The 16,893-nt window shown below is 58.3% G+C and overlaps 2 protein-coding genes across 3 annotated transcripts; both read right to left on the bottom strand.

The window, feature by feature from the left end:
* Window positions 1-5,766: 5,766 nt before the first annotated feature.
* On the bottom strand, window positions 5,767-12,052 carry FANCE (FA complementation group E). 2 transcript variants are annotated; one of them, XR_012997010.1, is made up of 12 exons: window positions 11,826-12,052; window positions 10,908-11,541; window positions 10,781-10,825; window positions 10,408-10,467; window positions 10,176-10,319; window positions 9,975-10,098; window positions 9,285-9,360; window positions 9,085-9,151; window positions 8,861-8,986; window positions 8,624-8,718; window positions 7,383-8,440; window positions 5,767-7,278 (listed from the first exon to the last, which is right to left on the bottom strand). XR_012997010.1 is itself a non-coding variant. In XM_076358259.1 (11 exons), the coding sequence occupies exons 1-11, from the start codon at window positions 12,047-12,049 to the stop codon at window positions 8,437-8,439; spliced, it is 1,599 nt and encodes a 532-aa protein (XP_076214374.1). In that variant the 5' UTR covers window positions 12,050-12,052; the 3' UTR covers window positions 5,767-8,436. The 2 variants fall into 2 exon arrangements, 1 of the variants encoding a protein (XP_076214374.1); XM_076358259.1 differs by having other exon boundaries at window positions 5,767-8,440.
* A 1,449-nt stretch (window positions 12,053-13,501) lies between these two features.
* On the bottom strand, window positions 13,502-15,612 carry LOC143170217 (putative E3 ubiquitin-protein ligase makorin-1). The gene is made up of 7 exons (XM_076358312.1): window positions 15,419-15,612; window positions 15,004-15,308; window positions 14,644-14,735; window positions 14,310-14,530; window positions 13,949-14,059; window positions 13,748-13,868; window positions 13,502-13,654 (listed from the first exon to the last, which is right to left on the bottom strand). Exons 1-7 carry the CDS (start codon window positions 15,610-15,612, stop codon window positions 13,502-13,504), a joined length of 1,197 nt encoding a protein of 398 aa, XP_076214427.1.
* Window positions 15,613-16,893: the final 1,281 nt, after the last annotated feature.

Raw genomic sequence — 16,893 nt, 5'->3', positions numbered from 1 at the left:
CTTAGCGTGGAGGCATCTGTGGGAAAAGAGGTGGGGAGGCCCGCTACAATTCAGGAGGATGCTGCTGGGATTCGGGCGGGCACGGAACGAGGCGAACGAAGAATTTATTACAAGCCCCATTTCTGTGCAGCGCTGAGGGTGGACTTTCCCGCTTGCCACCCCCGTTACCCTCCCACGGGGCGATCCTTGCTTGGGGCTCACGACATGGGTTCATCTCCATGGGGGAAGATAAGTTTGCACCCACCTACCGGTGCAAACACCCGGTACGGAGCAGGAGCAACCCGCTGTACCCCAGACAGGGTACAGTCCGATTCCCGAGCATCCTCCTGACAGGCCGGCTCCCAGATAGACAAAGAGATTCCTGAGTCCAAGGGAGCTTGGACATCTCATTTAAGCTGTTTTGCAATGTTTAAAAATCAGAGAAAGCTGGCAGAAAATCCTCAGAGTCCCTCTCCCAGCCCAGGGTAAAGTCACTGTGCAGAAGGGGCCCTCCTGCAGGACGCGTCTCCTCGGGAGCTGTGCCCATGGACATGCAGACATGGGGCAAAAGGAGATTTTTTTTTTTTTTTTTTTTTGGTCGGGACACAAAATGCAGCAGAGATTTAAGGGGATGGAGAGCAGGGACTGTCTGAAGCCCTGTATGTCTGTGCAAAGCCTTGGCCAAGCTCAATTGCCCCAGCACGGAGCGGGGCCATCACCCATCTCGCCCCCCTGCCAGGTGGGGCCATCACCCGTCTCCCGGAGCCTGCTGAGCCCGGATGGAAGTGTAAAAGCAAGCAGCACTTGGCATCTGTCAAAACAAGCCCATTTCATGCCTGTACACTGGAAATTGTCCCCGACACCTTTGCCAAAGGGCCCGGGAGCCCCCGGCCACCAGGGATCAGCCAAACTCATCACATCAGCGAGCACCAGAGTTTTCCCAAGGGCTGGTCCCTGCTGCAAAGCACTCGCTCTAACAGCCATGGCAGACCCTGCAGCCTGCTGATTTACTACAGCTCAGACAGCCTTACAGACACTCGCTCCTTATCTTTGTTTTACGGATGGAAATACGGAGGCATGCAGCTTGTTTGCCCAGCGTGGCATAAATAACCCCCCGGGAAGCCAGACCGAGCGCTTTCCCTCGGCTCGGCAACTTTACCAAACGCTCCCCGGGTCGTTACCTGCCTGAACTTGTCTCAAGCAGTCGAAGGCAGATGCTGGGGCCACCCAACTCGGACCCGGCACTCGGCGCTGTCGGATCCCTGGCAGACCCGGGAGTGGGGTCAGGGGACACGGCGCGGCCGGCAGACGGTGGGTCGGGGGGTGCCGGGGCCCCACGCGGTGCAAGCTGCCGGCGGCAGAGTCTCCCCGGAGGGGAGAGCGACTGCATCTGCGGCAGAAGGAGCTGCCAGGGAAGAGCTCGATGCGAGAAGGCCTTTAAAGGACATGCACGAGAGCGGCTGGGAGCTCCCTGCGCAGGGCTGGGGCGGGCTGAGCCGTTTGCAGGTGGCCAGGCGACCTCTGCTTTCGGTGTGGGGCCAGATCCTGCACCTGCTCTTTGGAGGTAACAGCTGTAACCCAGAGCTGGAAGAGACCGCGGCTGCTCTCTCCATGCCCGGCATCTGCAGAGTGGAGCAGACCTGAGTCTCAGCATCATCCTGGCAGGAGGCTCAGGACAGGGTGGTGGCACTCAGGACCTCCATGGAGATGGGGGATCCCCCCATGCCTTCATGGGGGGCACAGCACGAGGCTAAACCAGGATGGCTGACAAGCAGCCCCTGTAGCATCGTATTTGATGATGCAGGGAAGCCGCTCTGCCCAGGACCCCCATCCCTCCTGCCCCTCTTAGCAGCCCCACTTTCCCCTCAGCCATCACCCCCACTGCACCTTCCCCTGCCCGACTCCTTTGCTCAAATCCATCACGTCCTCTAAAGCCGCTTTCTTCCCCTAATGAGCTTACATGGAGTCAGACTCAATGCTCAGCGCTACAGAGGACCAGGCTGCAGGCAGGCAGCCACTCTTAGCCCCCCCACCATGCCTGGGCACCCTGATGTACCATGAGGAACAAGGCAGGTCCTTGGGGTCTGCAAATCTCATAAGCCCTCAGAGGTCAGCCAGCAAACGGCATCTCCCAGTCCCGCGGCAGGGCTGGCCCAGCCTCATGCCCATCTGCTGAGAGCACAGGATGCGGCCCCAGGTCCAGGGAGCAGCCAGGGAGGGCTGAGAGAGCCCATTTGCAGCTTTGAAGCAGAAGCTGTGCTGTGCCACAGTGGGATGAGGCTTTCGAAGTGGCCATCAACAGTGGTTCCCCACCAGGTCAGGATTTCAAACATCCTTGAAACCTCAGGGATGGGTTTTCACCTCTTGGGGCAAACACCTCCTGCTCGGACCTGACCCAAAAGCAGAGCTGCTGAGAAATCATGAGTCATCTTAGGGGAAGAACAGCCTTAAATTCCCGTGCTGTCTTCCCTGTAACACAGCTAGCAACGCAAGCTGTGGTATGCATGATTAGTACCAATTAATGACAATTAACACATCCTAAGTTCACACCACCAGCACCAGGAAGACACCGGTCATGCTGAAAGGCAGACTGGCACTGTCATCCTCTGCCTTTGCTTAAAAGATCTTCCCTGGGATTTCCTCTCTTCCCCATCCCTCTGTTTGCTGTCCATCTCCAAGAGTTTCCAGGCGCAAGGGCTGACCACTTGTGCTTCTTTTCAGAGAAGGATTTGCTGAGACATGCTGCCCGGAGCGAGCAGGTCGCCCGGCCCAAACTGCAAGAGGATGCTCAGGGCTTGCGATGGCAGGGCTGGATCCATCCTGCAGGTGGGTACGTCCATGCATGTCTGCCCGGAGGCAGCTGAGCCCTGGGTGCTGTGCAGCAGTGATAATCCTGAGCAGCAGAGCTTCCCCCCTGCCCCTTACCCCCAGTGCTTTCCCAGTCGCTCAGCAAGTTTGCTGCCTGGCTGGTATCTCGAAACACAGCTGAATTTTCCAGGCATGAAGTCAGGTTTGCATTAGCACCGCCAGTCCCGTCACTGGGCTAATTCGCGTCCAGGCACCCCTTTATTTCAGAAAGGGGAGACTCAAGCAGAGGGGAAGACCCTTCCTTTGGGCTGAGACTCAGCGGATGGAGCCCAGCACCCGATCGCTGCGATGCCATTCCCCTCCTCGAGGACCTCTCCCTGCCCGCATTACATGAGGGTCTGCTTGGGCACAGCGGTCTAAACTATGTATTTTACTGTTGAGTGCTCTTTCTAGCCAAGCACAAGGTCTCTCCTTGACAGAGCCTGCTCCTGTAGCAGGGCATGGAAGTAAAAGCGCCTTCACAGCATGGTGCTGAGCAGACAGAAGGTACAAAACCAGCTGCCCCCGAGAACGGGCAGTGCACCAGCAGAGGCTGGCAAGCTCAGGGGATGGAGGATGGACACCTTTGCATTCACCAGTGCTTTGCCAATCAACACAGCCTGGTCCTGCTGGCCCTGTCCCCACAGAGACCCTGCTTCCTCCCTGAGAGCAGCAGCCTGGCACCGGGCAGGCAGCAGATCAGGCTCCGTAGCCTCTGCTCTAGTGTCCTGGCAGGTCCACGGCTGCAGCAAGTTCCTCCATGGAGGACACAGACCTAAGGACACCATCACGTTGGTTCCCCACACCAGAATAGAGCTTTTCTGCTCAAAAACTCCTCTATTACCTCCCACACGTGTGCTGAGGGGCTCAATAAGAGGCAATGCCTCTCTTTGCAAACCATCCCATTGAAAGAGCCTCTAAAAGCATTTCCTAAAAGCACCCAGGGATTTTTACGTATTCTTATTTTTAACCTGGGAGCATCGCAATTACAATCTAGGTATTGTAGGGCCTCAAACAAGCGAAAGCAGCCCAGCTCCCCATGCACAGACCTGTTCAGTGGGGATGAACAAGACCCTGCTGGGAGATCTCCAGCCCAGAGAGGTGAGCGGCAGCAAACTGCTGCAGGCTCTGGCTTTGCCCCTTGCGTCTCCTTCCAGCGAGGTCCCACCAGCGATGCGGCAGGCTACTGCGACGGCATCTTCCCAGGGCTTCTCCCGAAGCTGAGCTGAACTTGCAGCTCAGATTGCAGAGGCTGTGGTCATCTGGATTATCCACTTCTTGGAGGAAAGCTGCTCAGACCGACTCTGGCTGCTACTGCTGATGCGGCAAATGTGATTTAATAGGTCTGTGCAGGGGGCCCAACCATAAACCCTCCAGCAAATTCATCTTCATGTGGCCCCGATCTCTCCAGCTGACAGGGACCTGGCAGCCACCAGACTACCCAAGGGAGAACACGATTCTCATATTATGATTAAAAGGTCATTGGCAAAAAAACAGACGAGAAAGAGGGGGTTTGCTTCTTTTGGTTCAGTTTTAAATTCCAGGTTGAAAAAAGACGACTGCTGAGCCTTCTCCTGAGCAGTTCAGCCTCACATCTGGGTGTCACAGCCACCAGATTTCAATGCAAAACTGCATCAGCATATTGGGGATTACATGCATGTGATTAACAGGTTGTCACTGAAATGCAGTTACCCCCAGGGAGAAGCGGGGTGACTATCAGCTCCCTGCATCGCTGCAGGAGGGGACACAGCAACTACCTGGACATGCCTGCAGCTCCTGCTTGGAAAGGGGCAGCCCCTCAGGGGATAGATACGGATCATTATCAGGAAAGCAGCCGAGTTTCAGCCCTTTCCAACAAGGTGTTGCATGGACCACGGTGGTCTGCCTCCTATGTGGCTCTGACGCCTGGCGTTTAACATCCGTGGAGGCAGTGTTCGCACGCCTCTGCCCACCCGAAGGAGGTTCTCTGCTGTCCAATCACGGCACCAAGATGCCACTTGGGGAGTGGAGAGTTCTTGTCATGAAACTGGTTCAAAAATCACTGTGGGAGGATGAGGAGGCAGCAGAGTGGACAGATAACCCATGCAATTGCATAATATTAATTTCCTTAAAAAAAAACCCCAAAAAACTATTAGGCCAAAAAGGGAATTTCCCTCCGTACCATGAAGGAGGTAAATCTCTACAAACAGAAGAGGAAGCAGATAAAGAACTACAGTCAAATATGCCAAGTAAATTGGCTGTAAATTATACGCTGCCTTCTACACACAGCCTAGGAATCATCTAAGACAAAGCTTCAGACCTTTCCCTTCAACCAACACTGCTAATAAATCAGGACAAGGACAAACCCAGCCCTGGCTCTCCCTCCGCTCCTGGATAAGGTTCTGCTGAACTATAAAACCTGACTGATGTTTTATGCCGCGTCCACCTCTTTGCACTGTTCAGGCTGGATTTTAAAGTTCTTGAGAGGGTCAAGAGGAATCAAAAGTTAAGTTTTCCGTGCGGATGCTACCAACCAGACATAAACAAGCAGTCTTCCACCAGCATGTCTAGTGTCTCCAGGGTTTGCTTCCAATTCTCCTAACATGACTGTTATCTTGCACGTACACCCCAGAGGAATCCACGGTACATGATAAGCTGCAGCCAAGAGCAAAAACAGGGCTAAGAAGTCTCTTTCCACAAACCAGCATAATGCTTCCCAGCAGAACAGGAAACCCCCTTGCAGTTTGCAAAGCCGATCCCTGCTTGACTACTGTTTCTTGCAAAAACCACGTAGGCTGGCCCAAAACGCAGCTCTCAGTATCTCCAGATGAGTTGGAAGTGCAAGCTGCATGCGGCACGTAGCAGCCAAGAACAGCCTGTCAAAATGAGACCATTGCCTAAAGAAACCAGTAAGCAGTTACAAAATCAAACATCCATCAGGGAGGAGACGCACACCACGGCCAGGAGATTTCAAACCATTTATTGCTGCCCAGTCCATAGAGATGCCGGGGCTTCCCCACGGCGCTCTAGATATACACAGCATGCATGTTCTTCCAGTTCTTCTTCAGCAAGGACATCAGGAAGCTGACCAGGTGAATTTTGGAGATGAGTTTGTCCTCGGTCATCTTCACGTGACCGACAGCCAGATGGAGCACTGGGGACAATGACACCGAGGTCACTTGGTAGAAGCTTTGCAGGGAAACTGCAAAGACCGCAGCCTGCTACCTAATAAAGCCAGAACAGCAGGCTCAGACCTTGATGGTCAGGGCACAGTTTCTATTTATGTCATATTTTGGGCAGCCCTACAATAGCTTCAATACACTCAGACACTAACTTACTGGTATGCAAATACATCAACAATTTGGCTCTCTGGAGGTTTCTTTCCTCCAGCTAACGTAGACTTTGAAGCCTCATCAGTCCACTGTCACCTAAAATAGCTTGAGATTCTTGCTATAAAGAAATCTGTGCTCTTAGCATTAAGAGCATCACTTAATGCTTCAGTTTCATTCCTCTGGCTGGATCTAAACATTAATGAGCAAACTTGAAGCAGTAACATGTCACACCTACATGTTTTAGTCCCACTTCTCCCTTTGTAGATGTAAATGTTTATGAATTTTTAAATAGTTCCTGAAGTATGCAGTGCTTCAAAACCTCCATTAAAGCTCTAGCACTACCTCCCTCAGAGTCCATCCACTCTCTCCCATCCTTATCTTTCCAGTCCTCCAACCAGAAAGTGCCCAGATGAGGTTTCCAGTGGGTGTCTTCAAGGATACAGGATAGATATTTGCAAACAGTCACGCTATAGAAGCACTTTTTATTAGTGTATCACTAAATGCCTTGCAATGGGAAGTGCCATCATCACCATGTGGCAAACCAGGAATGTGACACAGAGCAGGGCTGCTTTGCAGGCCCCAGCAAAACAGGGAAAAAAAAGGCAGATTTAAAGCAGAAAATTCAAGTTTACCAGTTCTTCATCTAAACCCCACTCTTCTACATCCTGAGATTTGTAAATCCCAGCAGACCAGATAAACAACCCAGCAGATCATGGCTGCATCACCTGAAAAATCAGCTTAGCTGTTGGAGAGAAAGGCTGACATGCACAAAACGTGCCACTTGTGCCTTGGCTCCTTTGAGCCACGATAAAAACATGATGGCCAATTAAGCCTAGTCCAGAATTATCATCTTCAAACAGCCTCAAATCAGTTTATGTCTTGATTCAGTGGTGTGTTAAGGGCATTAAGAACGAAGGACCTGTGAACTCCACCATGCAGTATTGCTTGCTCTGGGCCATCACAATGCTAGAAAAACACTTGAAATACGGAGGTTTTGGAGAAGATGACTCTTTGCCTTGGGTACCAGGCTGCCACTGTGAGCGAGGAGAGGGAGGTTTGCCAGCTTTGTGCAGACCTGGAGCCATAAAGGAGCAACCTGCTTCATCGAGGGCTGACGCCGGCAAGGCATCGTACTTCTCAGCTGTGAGAAACAAGAAGAAGGGTGTACACAGGAAATATTGCAGCCATGTCACCCCCTTTTTTAACAAGAAGTGGATCTATGTTGATTAAAACAAGTAGGGACACCTGCAAACCAGATTGATGAGACACATGGATGCTCAATCAAGCTCTTCAGATTTACAGAGTTATCAGAGATGCTGGCACAGGGTAGGAGACATCACATAATCCAGCATACTCATCAAGCCAAAGGGGACCTGAAAGCAGAAAAGGGCTTCTGCTTCTTCTGCAGCTTCTTGCTGCCCAGTCGGGTAACACAGGGACCTGCTCGATGGAAAACCCTTTTTTATAAGAGAACATACAGGGAAAATGGGCAACATTGCCTCTCCAAGGGGAAATGGCAGCCAGCCTTGGGCCCAGGATGGCTGCAGCCCACCTTCAGACACTCTTCAAGTACTTGTGTGCCAACATTACTCCATTGATAATGCAAAAATAATGGATTGTTTGTTTTCCTGATTAAAAAAAGCCACCTTCTGGGCCCAAACCATCTACAAAACAGTCACCTTTAGGCAATTACCCACCCCTCCAGGCGATGCGCAGCCCGGCCACCCGTCACGCCCATGGGCCCGGTGCCGATGTGGGGCAATCCAGGGCTTTGCGGTGCCCCCACCGCCAGAGGTTGGGAGAAGACAGCCGCTGCCCTGAGGCATCCTCCAGCCCGGCCCCTCCACAGCTCCTCCTCTGCCGCCATCTTGGGAGAGGCGGGGAGGGAGGCACCATCTTGAGTGTGGCAGGGGCAGGAAGGCGGGAGTTGCCATCTTGAGTGTGGCGAAGCACCCGTAGCAGCGGGCTCTGAGGCAGCCCAGAGACAGACCAGACACAGAGCTGACTGGAAACATTCATTGTTTAACCAAGAAAACCCTCATCTTCAAGCCTCAGGGCGCGTGTGGGGCTGGGATGGTGTCACCCAGCGATAGCTCCCCTCAAACCAGGCCGGCTGAGCGCAAAACATGGCTGCAAGGCCCTGGGCAGAGGCATGGGCACTCTGTGTGCCACAGCCCACGCTCGCTGGATCTCCATCACACTGGTGGTGAACCCCAGCGAGGGACTGGGCTGCAGCTACCACCACCTAACACACATCCTCTGCCCAAGGAAGCCATCGCCTTGCGGTTCTCTTTGGTGTTCACCTGGGAGAAGGAGAGAGAAAGAGGAGAGTAATCAAGAAAAGGGAAACACGCTGCCAACCATACTCCGGCATGGCTTCTGCAGGCACTCGGTGGTTTCCCACCTCCCAGGGCAGACCAGGAGCCTGAAGGCTGCTGTCCCCCACAGGAGAGACCCCAGCCTGGAGGGCACAGCATCCATCTCACCTGGCTCCTTCCAGCACGGCCTGCAGCGATTTCTTCAGAGCTGCATTGCTCTGATCCAGAGCGGCAGCCAGACGGCTCCGGTGGGCTGGGGTGACCTGGAGACGGAGAGAAGGAAGGTGCTCAGAGAGCTGCACTGCACAGCCCACCCGAGACCCCTGGACCAGGTCCTGGGTCAGCTGTAGCCCTGGCTGACAGCTCACCAGCTGCTCTGCAGGACCCAAGCCTGGTCTTACTCACCTGGCTTTGGTACATGGTGAGCACGGCCGTCACCAGCTTGGCATAATTCAGCGACGTGGTGAAGGCTGGGGCCTGCCGGCACAGAGTCAGGACCAGGAGATCGAAGAGCTCGGGGGGCAGCACCTCCTGGAAGAGAGAGACAAGTGGGGAGGAGAGCTGGTCCTTGCTCCAGCGCTGCTGGAGCTGGCAAGGAAACCTGGGGGGAACAAAGAGGGTCCCCTCACCTGCCGCCCCAGCACAGCCTGTGCCACCGGCAGGAGCTTCTCTGACAAAGGCACCTCCAGGACCTGGCTGCAAAGGATGGTGAAGAGGAGATGTGATGCTCACATGGCCTCGCTGGTGCTCCTGAGCGGCCGGAGCCAGCCAGACCCATCGAGGCAGGCGCGAGGGTGAAAGCAGAGCTGTTGCCCCTGTAATCTCTTACCTTAGCACCAGTCTCACACAGTCTGGCTCCAGGCACTCCTCCACAAGCTCGCACACCAGCTTGGTCTGCTCAGCACCTGCAAGGGCAAAGCAGAAGGGGGAAGAGCCTCCAGAGGCTGCCAAATCCCTAGGGACGTGCCTGACCCTTCTTTTGGCACCCCTTCACACAGGGGTACGTGCCAGTCAGGACACCCAGAAGCCATGTAGTGCCCCCTTCTACTGGTCAGGATAATCCAGCTTCCTTTGCCCATCTGCAGCAAAGTTTTAATTAGCACCAGTCCCTAGGAAAAGGGGATGCTACTGTGGCAGGGATTCATGCAGGACCCTCTTCTCGTGCCACCCTGGGGCAGTTTTGGCCCCAGCATTAGGAGTTGTCAGGAATCCTCAAGTCCATGGAGGGATGGCAGCTGTTCTTTGGGAGGTCTGAGGCTGGAAACCAGCTTGGCCTCCCTCTCCATCTCAGGCATCTGTAAACCCATCTCCCATCCTAACTCCCAAGTGTTCACGTGCCCAGATAAAACCAGCATCATCCCTCCATGGTTCCTAACACACATTTTGGGTGATAAATGCCTCCCAGCAGACAGCACTCTGCAGTTGGGGCTTCCCTTCCTGGTGGATGCAGCCCAAGGCCCCTCTCCAGCTCCCTCAGCTGCTCCCAGAACAAGCTGTGCCTCCTGCGAGCCCATCGCACCTTCCCCTGGCTCCTGCAGGACCGCAGCCACCAGGACTCGACAGAAGGGCTGGGAATACTTGGAGCAAAATGAAGCGAGGGCAGCCATGAGGTGGCGGGACGGCGGCTGGGTGAGGGACAGGACCTACGGACAGAAAATGCAGGAGATGGGGATGGCGGTGAGGGAAACGGGGTGCAGGAAACCTCTGCCCCTGCACTTACTCGCCTGAGAAAGAGCTGCTCTGCCAGGATGGCTGCGCTTGTGTAGCTGAGGTCGGGGGTGAGCGCCAGCAGCCAGCTGCAGAAACACACCAGGAGGTGCTCCGGGCATGTGGAGAGCTGGAGGAAGGAGCACAGCCCCTCGAGCTGGGGACGGCAGAAGGGACAGGGACATTAGGGACAGCAGCAGGCCCTCTGTGCCACCGGTGGTTGCAACAAGGATGCTGAGGCTCACCTGACCGGGAGAGCAGTTGTTCAGGATGTGCAGCTCAGGCGGGATGCTCAGCTCCGAGTGCTGGAGGGAAACACAGCCCTTGAGTAATACACCAAATAAACCAACCCACAAAATATGGCTCCAAGGCTTTTCTCTTCCCTGCTGCCCCCCGCTTCGGCCAGCACTGACCCCACAGGCTGCCCATCATACAGCAGATCCCTGCGAGGTGGAGGCAGGTATTAGCACCCGAGCCCAGAGGAGGTGGCAATGGGGCTTTTTATCCCCCTCCAGTCGTCCCTGTGAAACCCACCTCCTTTCCCATCCCTTCCAGAGGCCCTGGCATGGGCCCGTTCAGACCATCAGCTCCAGGAGAGAGACAGAAGCAACCACTTACGTTGGCCTCCTTCTGCAGCAGCATTTTCAGCCTCGGACCATGCACCTGTGGAAAATGAGGTGAAGGAACAGAAATCAGACTGCAAAGACTCACTGGCTGGAAGGGGAAAGCAATCCCTGCCCGGTACCTGGAGAAAGGACTGGACCTCCGCTGCCAGCTCTGCCTGGGAAATCTTCCTGGGCTCCCCAGCCGCATCCTGCTGGGAGCTTTCTGGAGCAGCTCCGGCCAGGTTCTGAGCAGATCTGTCCCCTGAAGTCTCCCCAGGCACCTCCTCTTCCACCCCTGCTGCATCCCCACCCTCCTGGGTTCCTGGGAGGTCAAATGCCACCTCCTCCAGCAGCAACCTCTTCCCCTCTCTCTCCTCATCCAACTCCAGGCTCTCCTCCGACACTTTCTTGCGCTTCCCACCTTGAAGCACAGAGTCAGCCACGTCCCCAGCGGCACCGGGCTGCTCACTGAAGCACCAGTTCAGCTTTCTTCGCCCCTCTGGTTTGTTCTGGGCAATTTTCCGGCACAGACACCTAAGCTGCTGCTGGCATGCAGAAGACAAGGGAACAGGAGGTGGGGAGCGCTCTTCTCCCCTCGCTCCCTGCCGGAGCAGATCCCCCAGTGTCCGCACCCAGGGATCCACGTGGGAATCCTGCTCCATGGCCTGGAGCAGCCGGCCAAGGCAGCCCCCTGGCATCACAGCTTGCATCACGAGGAGCAGGGAGAAGAGGTTTCTCTGGCATATGACGGGGAGCAGCAGCAGACGCGGTTTGCTGGAAAAGGGGAGAAAAGGGAGAGATGACACGTCAGAGCAAAGCCCCGAGTCCTTATTGCCAACCTGCCCCGCAGAGCAGGGGCATTAGGAAGCGAGAGGAGGCAGCAAATGCCTTCGCCAGCTTTTGCAGACAAGCTGGAAGACCGGTAGGTCCCTGCTACAATCCTGACTTCACATATGGCCTGTTGCACCGGGGGGGAGGAGATGCACAGTGCTGAATTGGGCACCCAACGTGCCAAATATCCCACAAAACACCGAGTTTTGGAAACGTGGACGACTCACACAGCCAGGGCCCCCTCCGGCCCCTCCAGCGTAGGCTCCTCGGCGCACAGGGCTGTGGTGAAGGCCTGCCAGGGAAACGCCTGCCCCGGTCCCTCGTGGGCCTGGACCCGCTGCAGCATTCGGAGGGCGGCCAGCACGCCGGAGGAGCCAGAGGTGAGCGCGTGGAGCAGGAGGCGGGACGGCTTGTCGAAGCTCCGCAGCCAGGGCAGGCAGGGGGGCTCCATCGCTGCTGGGGGGGGGGGGGGGGGGGGGGGCAGGCTTCACAGCCGCCTACGAGAAAATCAGGGAGAGCTTGACATGGGTCACACCGAGAAGGGTGCAGGGAGTATTGGTACATCCAGGACCTGGCCAGCCACGCTCTGGAGCAAACCCCGGGGTCCTCCCTCACCGGCTGCAGTTTTGGGGGCTGCCCTTACCTGCGCACAGGGGGGTCCATGGTTATCCTCATCACCCGAGGATGCAGAAGCATTACCGAGGATCACAGCCAGGTCAGAGGACCGGGAGCTCCTCTGAGCCCCCTAAACCCACTTTGCTCGCAGCTCCCCCATAACCAGCTCAACACTCCCCCCCACTGCCCCCCCGGGGGGGCTGAGAGGGAAAACCCCCAAGTGCTGCTGGCAGTGGTCCCCCCACCCCACCGCGGCCCCCTCCTCCGGGAACAGACCAGCCCTAACACCCCACCCCCCCCCGGGACCCGCAGCCACCCGGCCCTGGGGCTGGCCGTGCACCGCCCCGGTTATTACCCGTCCCCCGGTTATCAGCTCCCATCCCCCGGCAAACCACGCCGGGCACAGCCGCCCGCCCCCGGGGCAGCCCGCACCGGGCAGACACTCACCGCGGGGAGAAGACGGAGGGCAGGGGAAGGGAGGGCAGGGGAAGGAAGGGCAGGGTGCCCGGTGCGCCCCCCCCCCCCCGCCCCGGGGCCCGCCCGGTGCCGGTGCCCCGGGGCCCGCACTCGCCACCCCCGGAGCCGGTAGCGCGCGCGCGCCGCTTCCGGGCCCGCCCCGCTGGAAAAGCGCGCGGCGTATGCAAATCAACCCCACATGCAAAATTTATGTATTATGCAAATGAACCCTTAAAGCCAAACCCTAACATCCCCCCACTCCAGCCCCCGGGGGAGTGGTGTATCCCCCCGCCTCCCCCAACCGCCGGAAGGCGAGCCCCCAGGCAGCGTTACTTTACACAGCCCATTTTATTTCAGAATTTCCAGATTTGGCTAAAAGCAGTTTAAAACAGTGCCCCACAGCTGCCCGGCTCCCCCCACCCGGGCCCCGTGTGCATTAAAAACCCCCACTGCCCCCCAGCACCCAGCCCAGCCCCTCGCCCTGGCTCCCACGAGGTCTCCCATGGGTGCAGAGCGCTGCACCACCAACGAGGTGAGGGCAAGAGAAGGGGGGGGCTGTGCCCCACTGCCCCGAGACCCCTGCAGCTCTGTCACCCCTCGGCTTCCTGGGGGCAGCGGGGATGTGAGACCTGCCATCGACATGGGGGTGGCTGACAAATACCAGCCAGACCATTTCCCCATCCCACCCCACCCCTGCAACACTCTCCACGCTTGGAGCCACCCCAAACCAATGCCGGGAGCAGCTAAACACAACAAAAGCGGATGCTTCCCCCTCCCAGAAGACATTTCCTTGCCGCCAACAGCATCCAGGACCAGCGGGGCCGCCCATGGCTTAGTCGGAGTCGCTGAAGTCGGTGAAAAGCATCTCATGGCCATAACTCGAGTACCGAAAGTCCGTCTCCATCAGGGCCAGGGTGAGAGCCCATTCGAGCATGCAGAGCTCCTCGTCCTCCTCATCAGAGCTCTCGGAGGGAGAAGGGCTGAACTCCTGCAGCACAGGAGAGAGGATGAGCCCCGGCCTCGAGCCATGTTGCACAGCCCCCCCCCTGGGACATGCCACCCCACTTACAACAGGCACCCTCGGCCGCTGCCGTCTGCGCCACGGCCGCCGACCGGCAGGCAGCTCGTGCAGGTAGATGCAGTCTGACTTGAACGGGCAGCGGCCGCGGTTCCGGGCAAAGAACTTGCACCTGATTTTCCTGTGGGATTCAAAGCACAGTTGAGAGCGCAGCTCCCGGAGCAGCACAGAGCCTGCAGCCCTGCAGCGCCACGCACTCACCCCGTCCGCGCCTTGAAGGTTTCGATGAGCTTCTCCTTCTCACCCACGTCCGAGACCCAGTATTTGTGGGGGATGTAGTAACTGGAGGTGACCCTGCACTCCGGGCAGGCCCTGGGTGAAGGTAATGGGTGCAGGTGGGTCTCCCAAAAAGGAAGCAGGGAGCACGGGCTCAGCACCCATGCTGGGTGGTCCCACCGCCACGGCCTCATCCAGCATCCCCGTCCCCATCACAGCTCCCAAGCGCCTGTTCCCGAAGGAAAGTCGCTCCAGTCCCAAAGCCACATTGCCAGACCCAAGGAAGGATTTCAGGGTGCAGAAAGGGTGACGGTGACCACCCTGCCATGTCCCGATCCCCACTCACTTGATGACCGTGCTCTGGAAGTCCCGGCTGTGACGCCACTTGCGGATGCAGCCCACGCAGTACGCGTGGCTGCAGTTCGGGAGGATCCCAAAAAGCCGCTCCTCTGGCAGCGGCTTCTCGTATACTCGGTCCATGCAGATGCCACATACCACGGCCTCGCTCCGGGTCCTCAGCGCTGCGGTGGAGACTGGGGCTGCCGCAGCGCCCGGCTCCGTGGGGACCTGCAAGCAGAGCAGCATGGCATTGTAACCCCCTGGCTCCATCACTGCCCCAGCCTAGGGGACCGATGCAGGGTGACAGGGACTGCCTGGCCGCAGGAGACCTCCAAGCCCACCTCTGCAGGATCAGTCCATGTCGCTGTCTCCACCACTGCCTCTCTGGGGTCAGGAGAATTTGGATCCAGTCCCAGCCCTCGCAGTTGGGAGCCTGCAGGCAGGAGAGCTCTTAGAGGGGAAAAGCACATCCTGCCCCACCATCAAAGAGGCAGGCTGGCTGCTCGGAGGGCACAGGCTTAGCAGTTAAGGTCCCCACCGAAAAAAGCTGCTAGGAGAGCTTTTCCACAGCCCCAGCTGGGCCCTGCCCAGAGATGGAGGGGGGAGGATTTGGGTCAAGGACAGACACATGCACAGGATGCTCCACTGTGACCACCCTGGTATCCTCAGCCCTGCTGGTCCCCGGGCACCCTAGCACCTACCTGAGGCACCCCGAGCTTGTGTAGGGACAAATTCTCCACCGACGGCCCCACGGGGGATGTTATCAGGTGCTGGGATGTTCTCCTTGTCTTTTTCTTCCTCCTCAACCTCCACGCTTGGGAACTTGAAGGCCACGTGCGTCATGCTGGGGACAGGGTGGGCTGAGCTGCGTCGGGCTCCCCCCCAGCCCTGGGCCACTGCCACAGGCACACGGCCGGGCTCCGAGCCCCAGCGGCTGGGGGGCTGGGTGGGCACGGGACCATAGCGGGTCCCCACTGGCACCGGCTCCTCTTGGATGTGCTGGTAGCTGGAGAAGCCCAGGGACGGACAGACAGAGGGTCCCGTCAGCCCAGCATGACACCTCCTGGCTCCCAGCCCATCCTCGTGGCTTCAGGCCCCCTCCTCACTGCCCCTTACCTGCACCGCTCTCCATAGCTGCAAAACCCGCTCTGGAAGTACCTGCAGATCTGGGCTGACTTTCTGTCGTGCGAGAAGCGGCAGTTTTGGCCCCATCGACAGGATCCGCGGGCAAAATTCCTGCCAGCCGGAGAAGCCGCATGGCCGGGGTCAGATCCTCCCTGGCCACTGGCTTTGCCTCCATATGGGGCCATATTTTCGGAGCCCCCAGGCCGGTGTCTGAGCTCAGGAGCCCTCGCCAAGGGCAAAGCCCAGCGGGCAGCCAGGGCTCTCCCTGCTTCATCCAGCCTTATCTCCGGGCTAATTGCAAAGCAAACAAAGCCCGAGGGCTGGGCCGGCCGAGGGGGCTCGAGCAGCCGCTGCACAAGGCTGGGGGCCCTCCCCGGGGTTGGGGGAAGCACGGAGACAAGCCGGGGCTACGGAGGGCTGGGGCAGCCCCCGGCTCCCCGTGGGGGCCTGGAAAGGGTCAAGAGTCCTCGGCTTGGGGCTGGCAGGGAGGGGGTGCCCCGGCGGGGTGCTGCCGGGGACCCCAAGCTCCGGAGGGGGCGGGGGGGTGGGGGGGAGGGCAGCCGGACAGACAGGGTCTGTTCCCTCCAGCCCCTCACCCTCCAGGGGAAACGGGCGGAGAGGGGTTCAAAGGCACCACAAACCACCCTCTGCCCCCACAGCGAGGGGCTCGCAGCCCCATCTCCAGCTCACCTCCCCCAAAAGCCGCTCCCAGCCGCCCGCCCCCCCCGCAAGCCCTACCTGCACAGGGGTCTCAGACAGCCCCTCCGGGCCCTTAACGCCCCAGATGCCACCGGCGAGCCCGGCTCCATCTCCTCCCCGGCAGCCAAGAGTGCTGGGTGCCCTCCCAGGGCTATTTATGGCCTTGGATGGGCCGGTGGGCGCAGCCGGTCCCCACCCAGGTAACCGTCACCTGCCCGGCAGGCACAGCGGCTTAACCCTCGCCCTGCCGCTCTCCCCACCCCAGCGGGGACCCTTAGGGCTCTCTGTGCCCCCAGCTGCATGGGAAAGGCTGGGGGCAATGGTACGGCTTCCCCCGGGGGCACTCGAACAGGGGGGAGATGGAAGCCCGGGGGTCTGCAGCTGCTCCCCGAAAACTCTCGGGTGTTCAGGCCCGGCCAAGAGCGGAGCCCGGTGCCCGCACACGGCCGGGCTGTTCCCGAGCCCATCCTCGCCCAGCTTGGGGTGGCTACGGCCGGGCTCAGCTCATTGCCCAGCTTCACCCCGCAGCAAGGGGCACGGCAAAGATTTGGGACAGGGAGCGCTCGGCTCTGAGGCTGGGACCCCGCTCACAACCGGCTCTCGCTGCTTTTAGGTTTGCTGGGAAACGGAGGCAGGAATACCACAGCAGCTACGAGACCTGGGAATCATGGCAAATCCCTGGAAATCACAGCAAATCCAGCAAATCCCATTGCCTCTGCTGGAAACCCTCTCAAGGGCAGCCCCCCAGGGGCTGAGAGAAATCCCAC

The sequence above is a fragment of the Aptenodytes patagonicus genome, chromosome 22, assembly GCF_965638725.1.
Source record: "Aptenodytes patagonicus chromosome 22, bAptPat1.pri.cur, whole genome shotgun sequence".
Taxonomy (NCBI): Eukaryota; Metazoa; Chordata; class Aves; order Sphenisciformes; family Spheniscidae; genus Aptenodytes; species Aptenodytes patagonicus.
The sequence above is the reverse complement of the archived record's forward strand: the minus strand, read 5'-3'. Positions and strand labels throughout refer to the sequence as shown.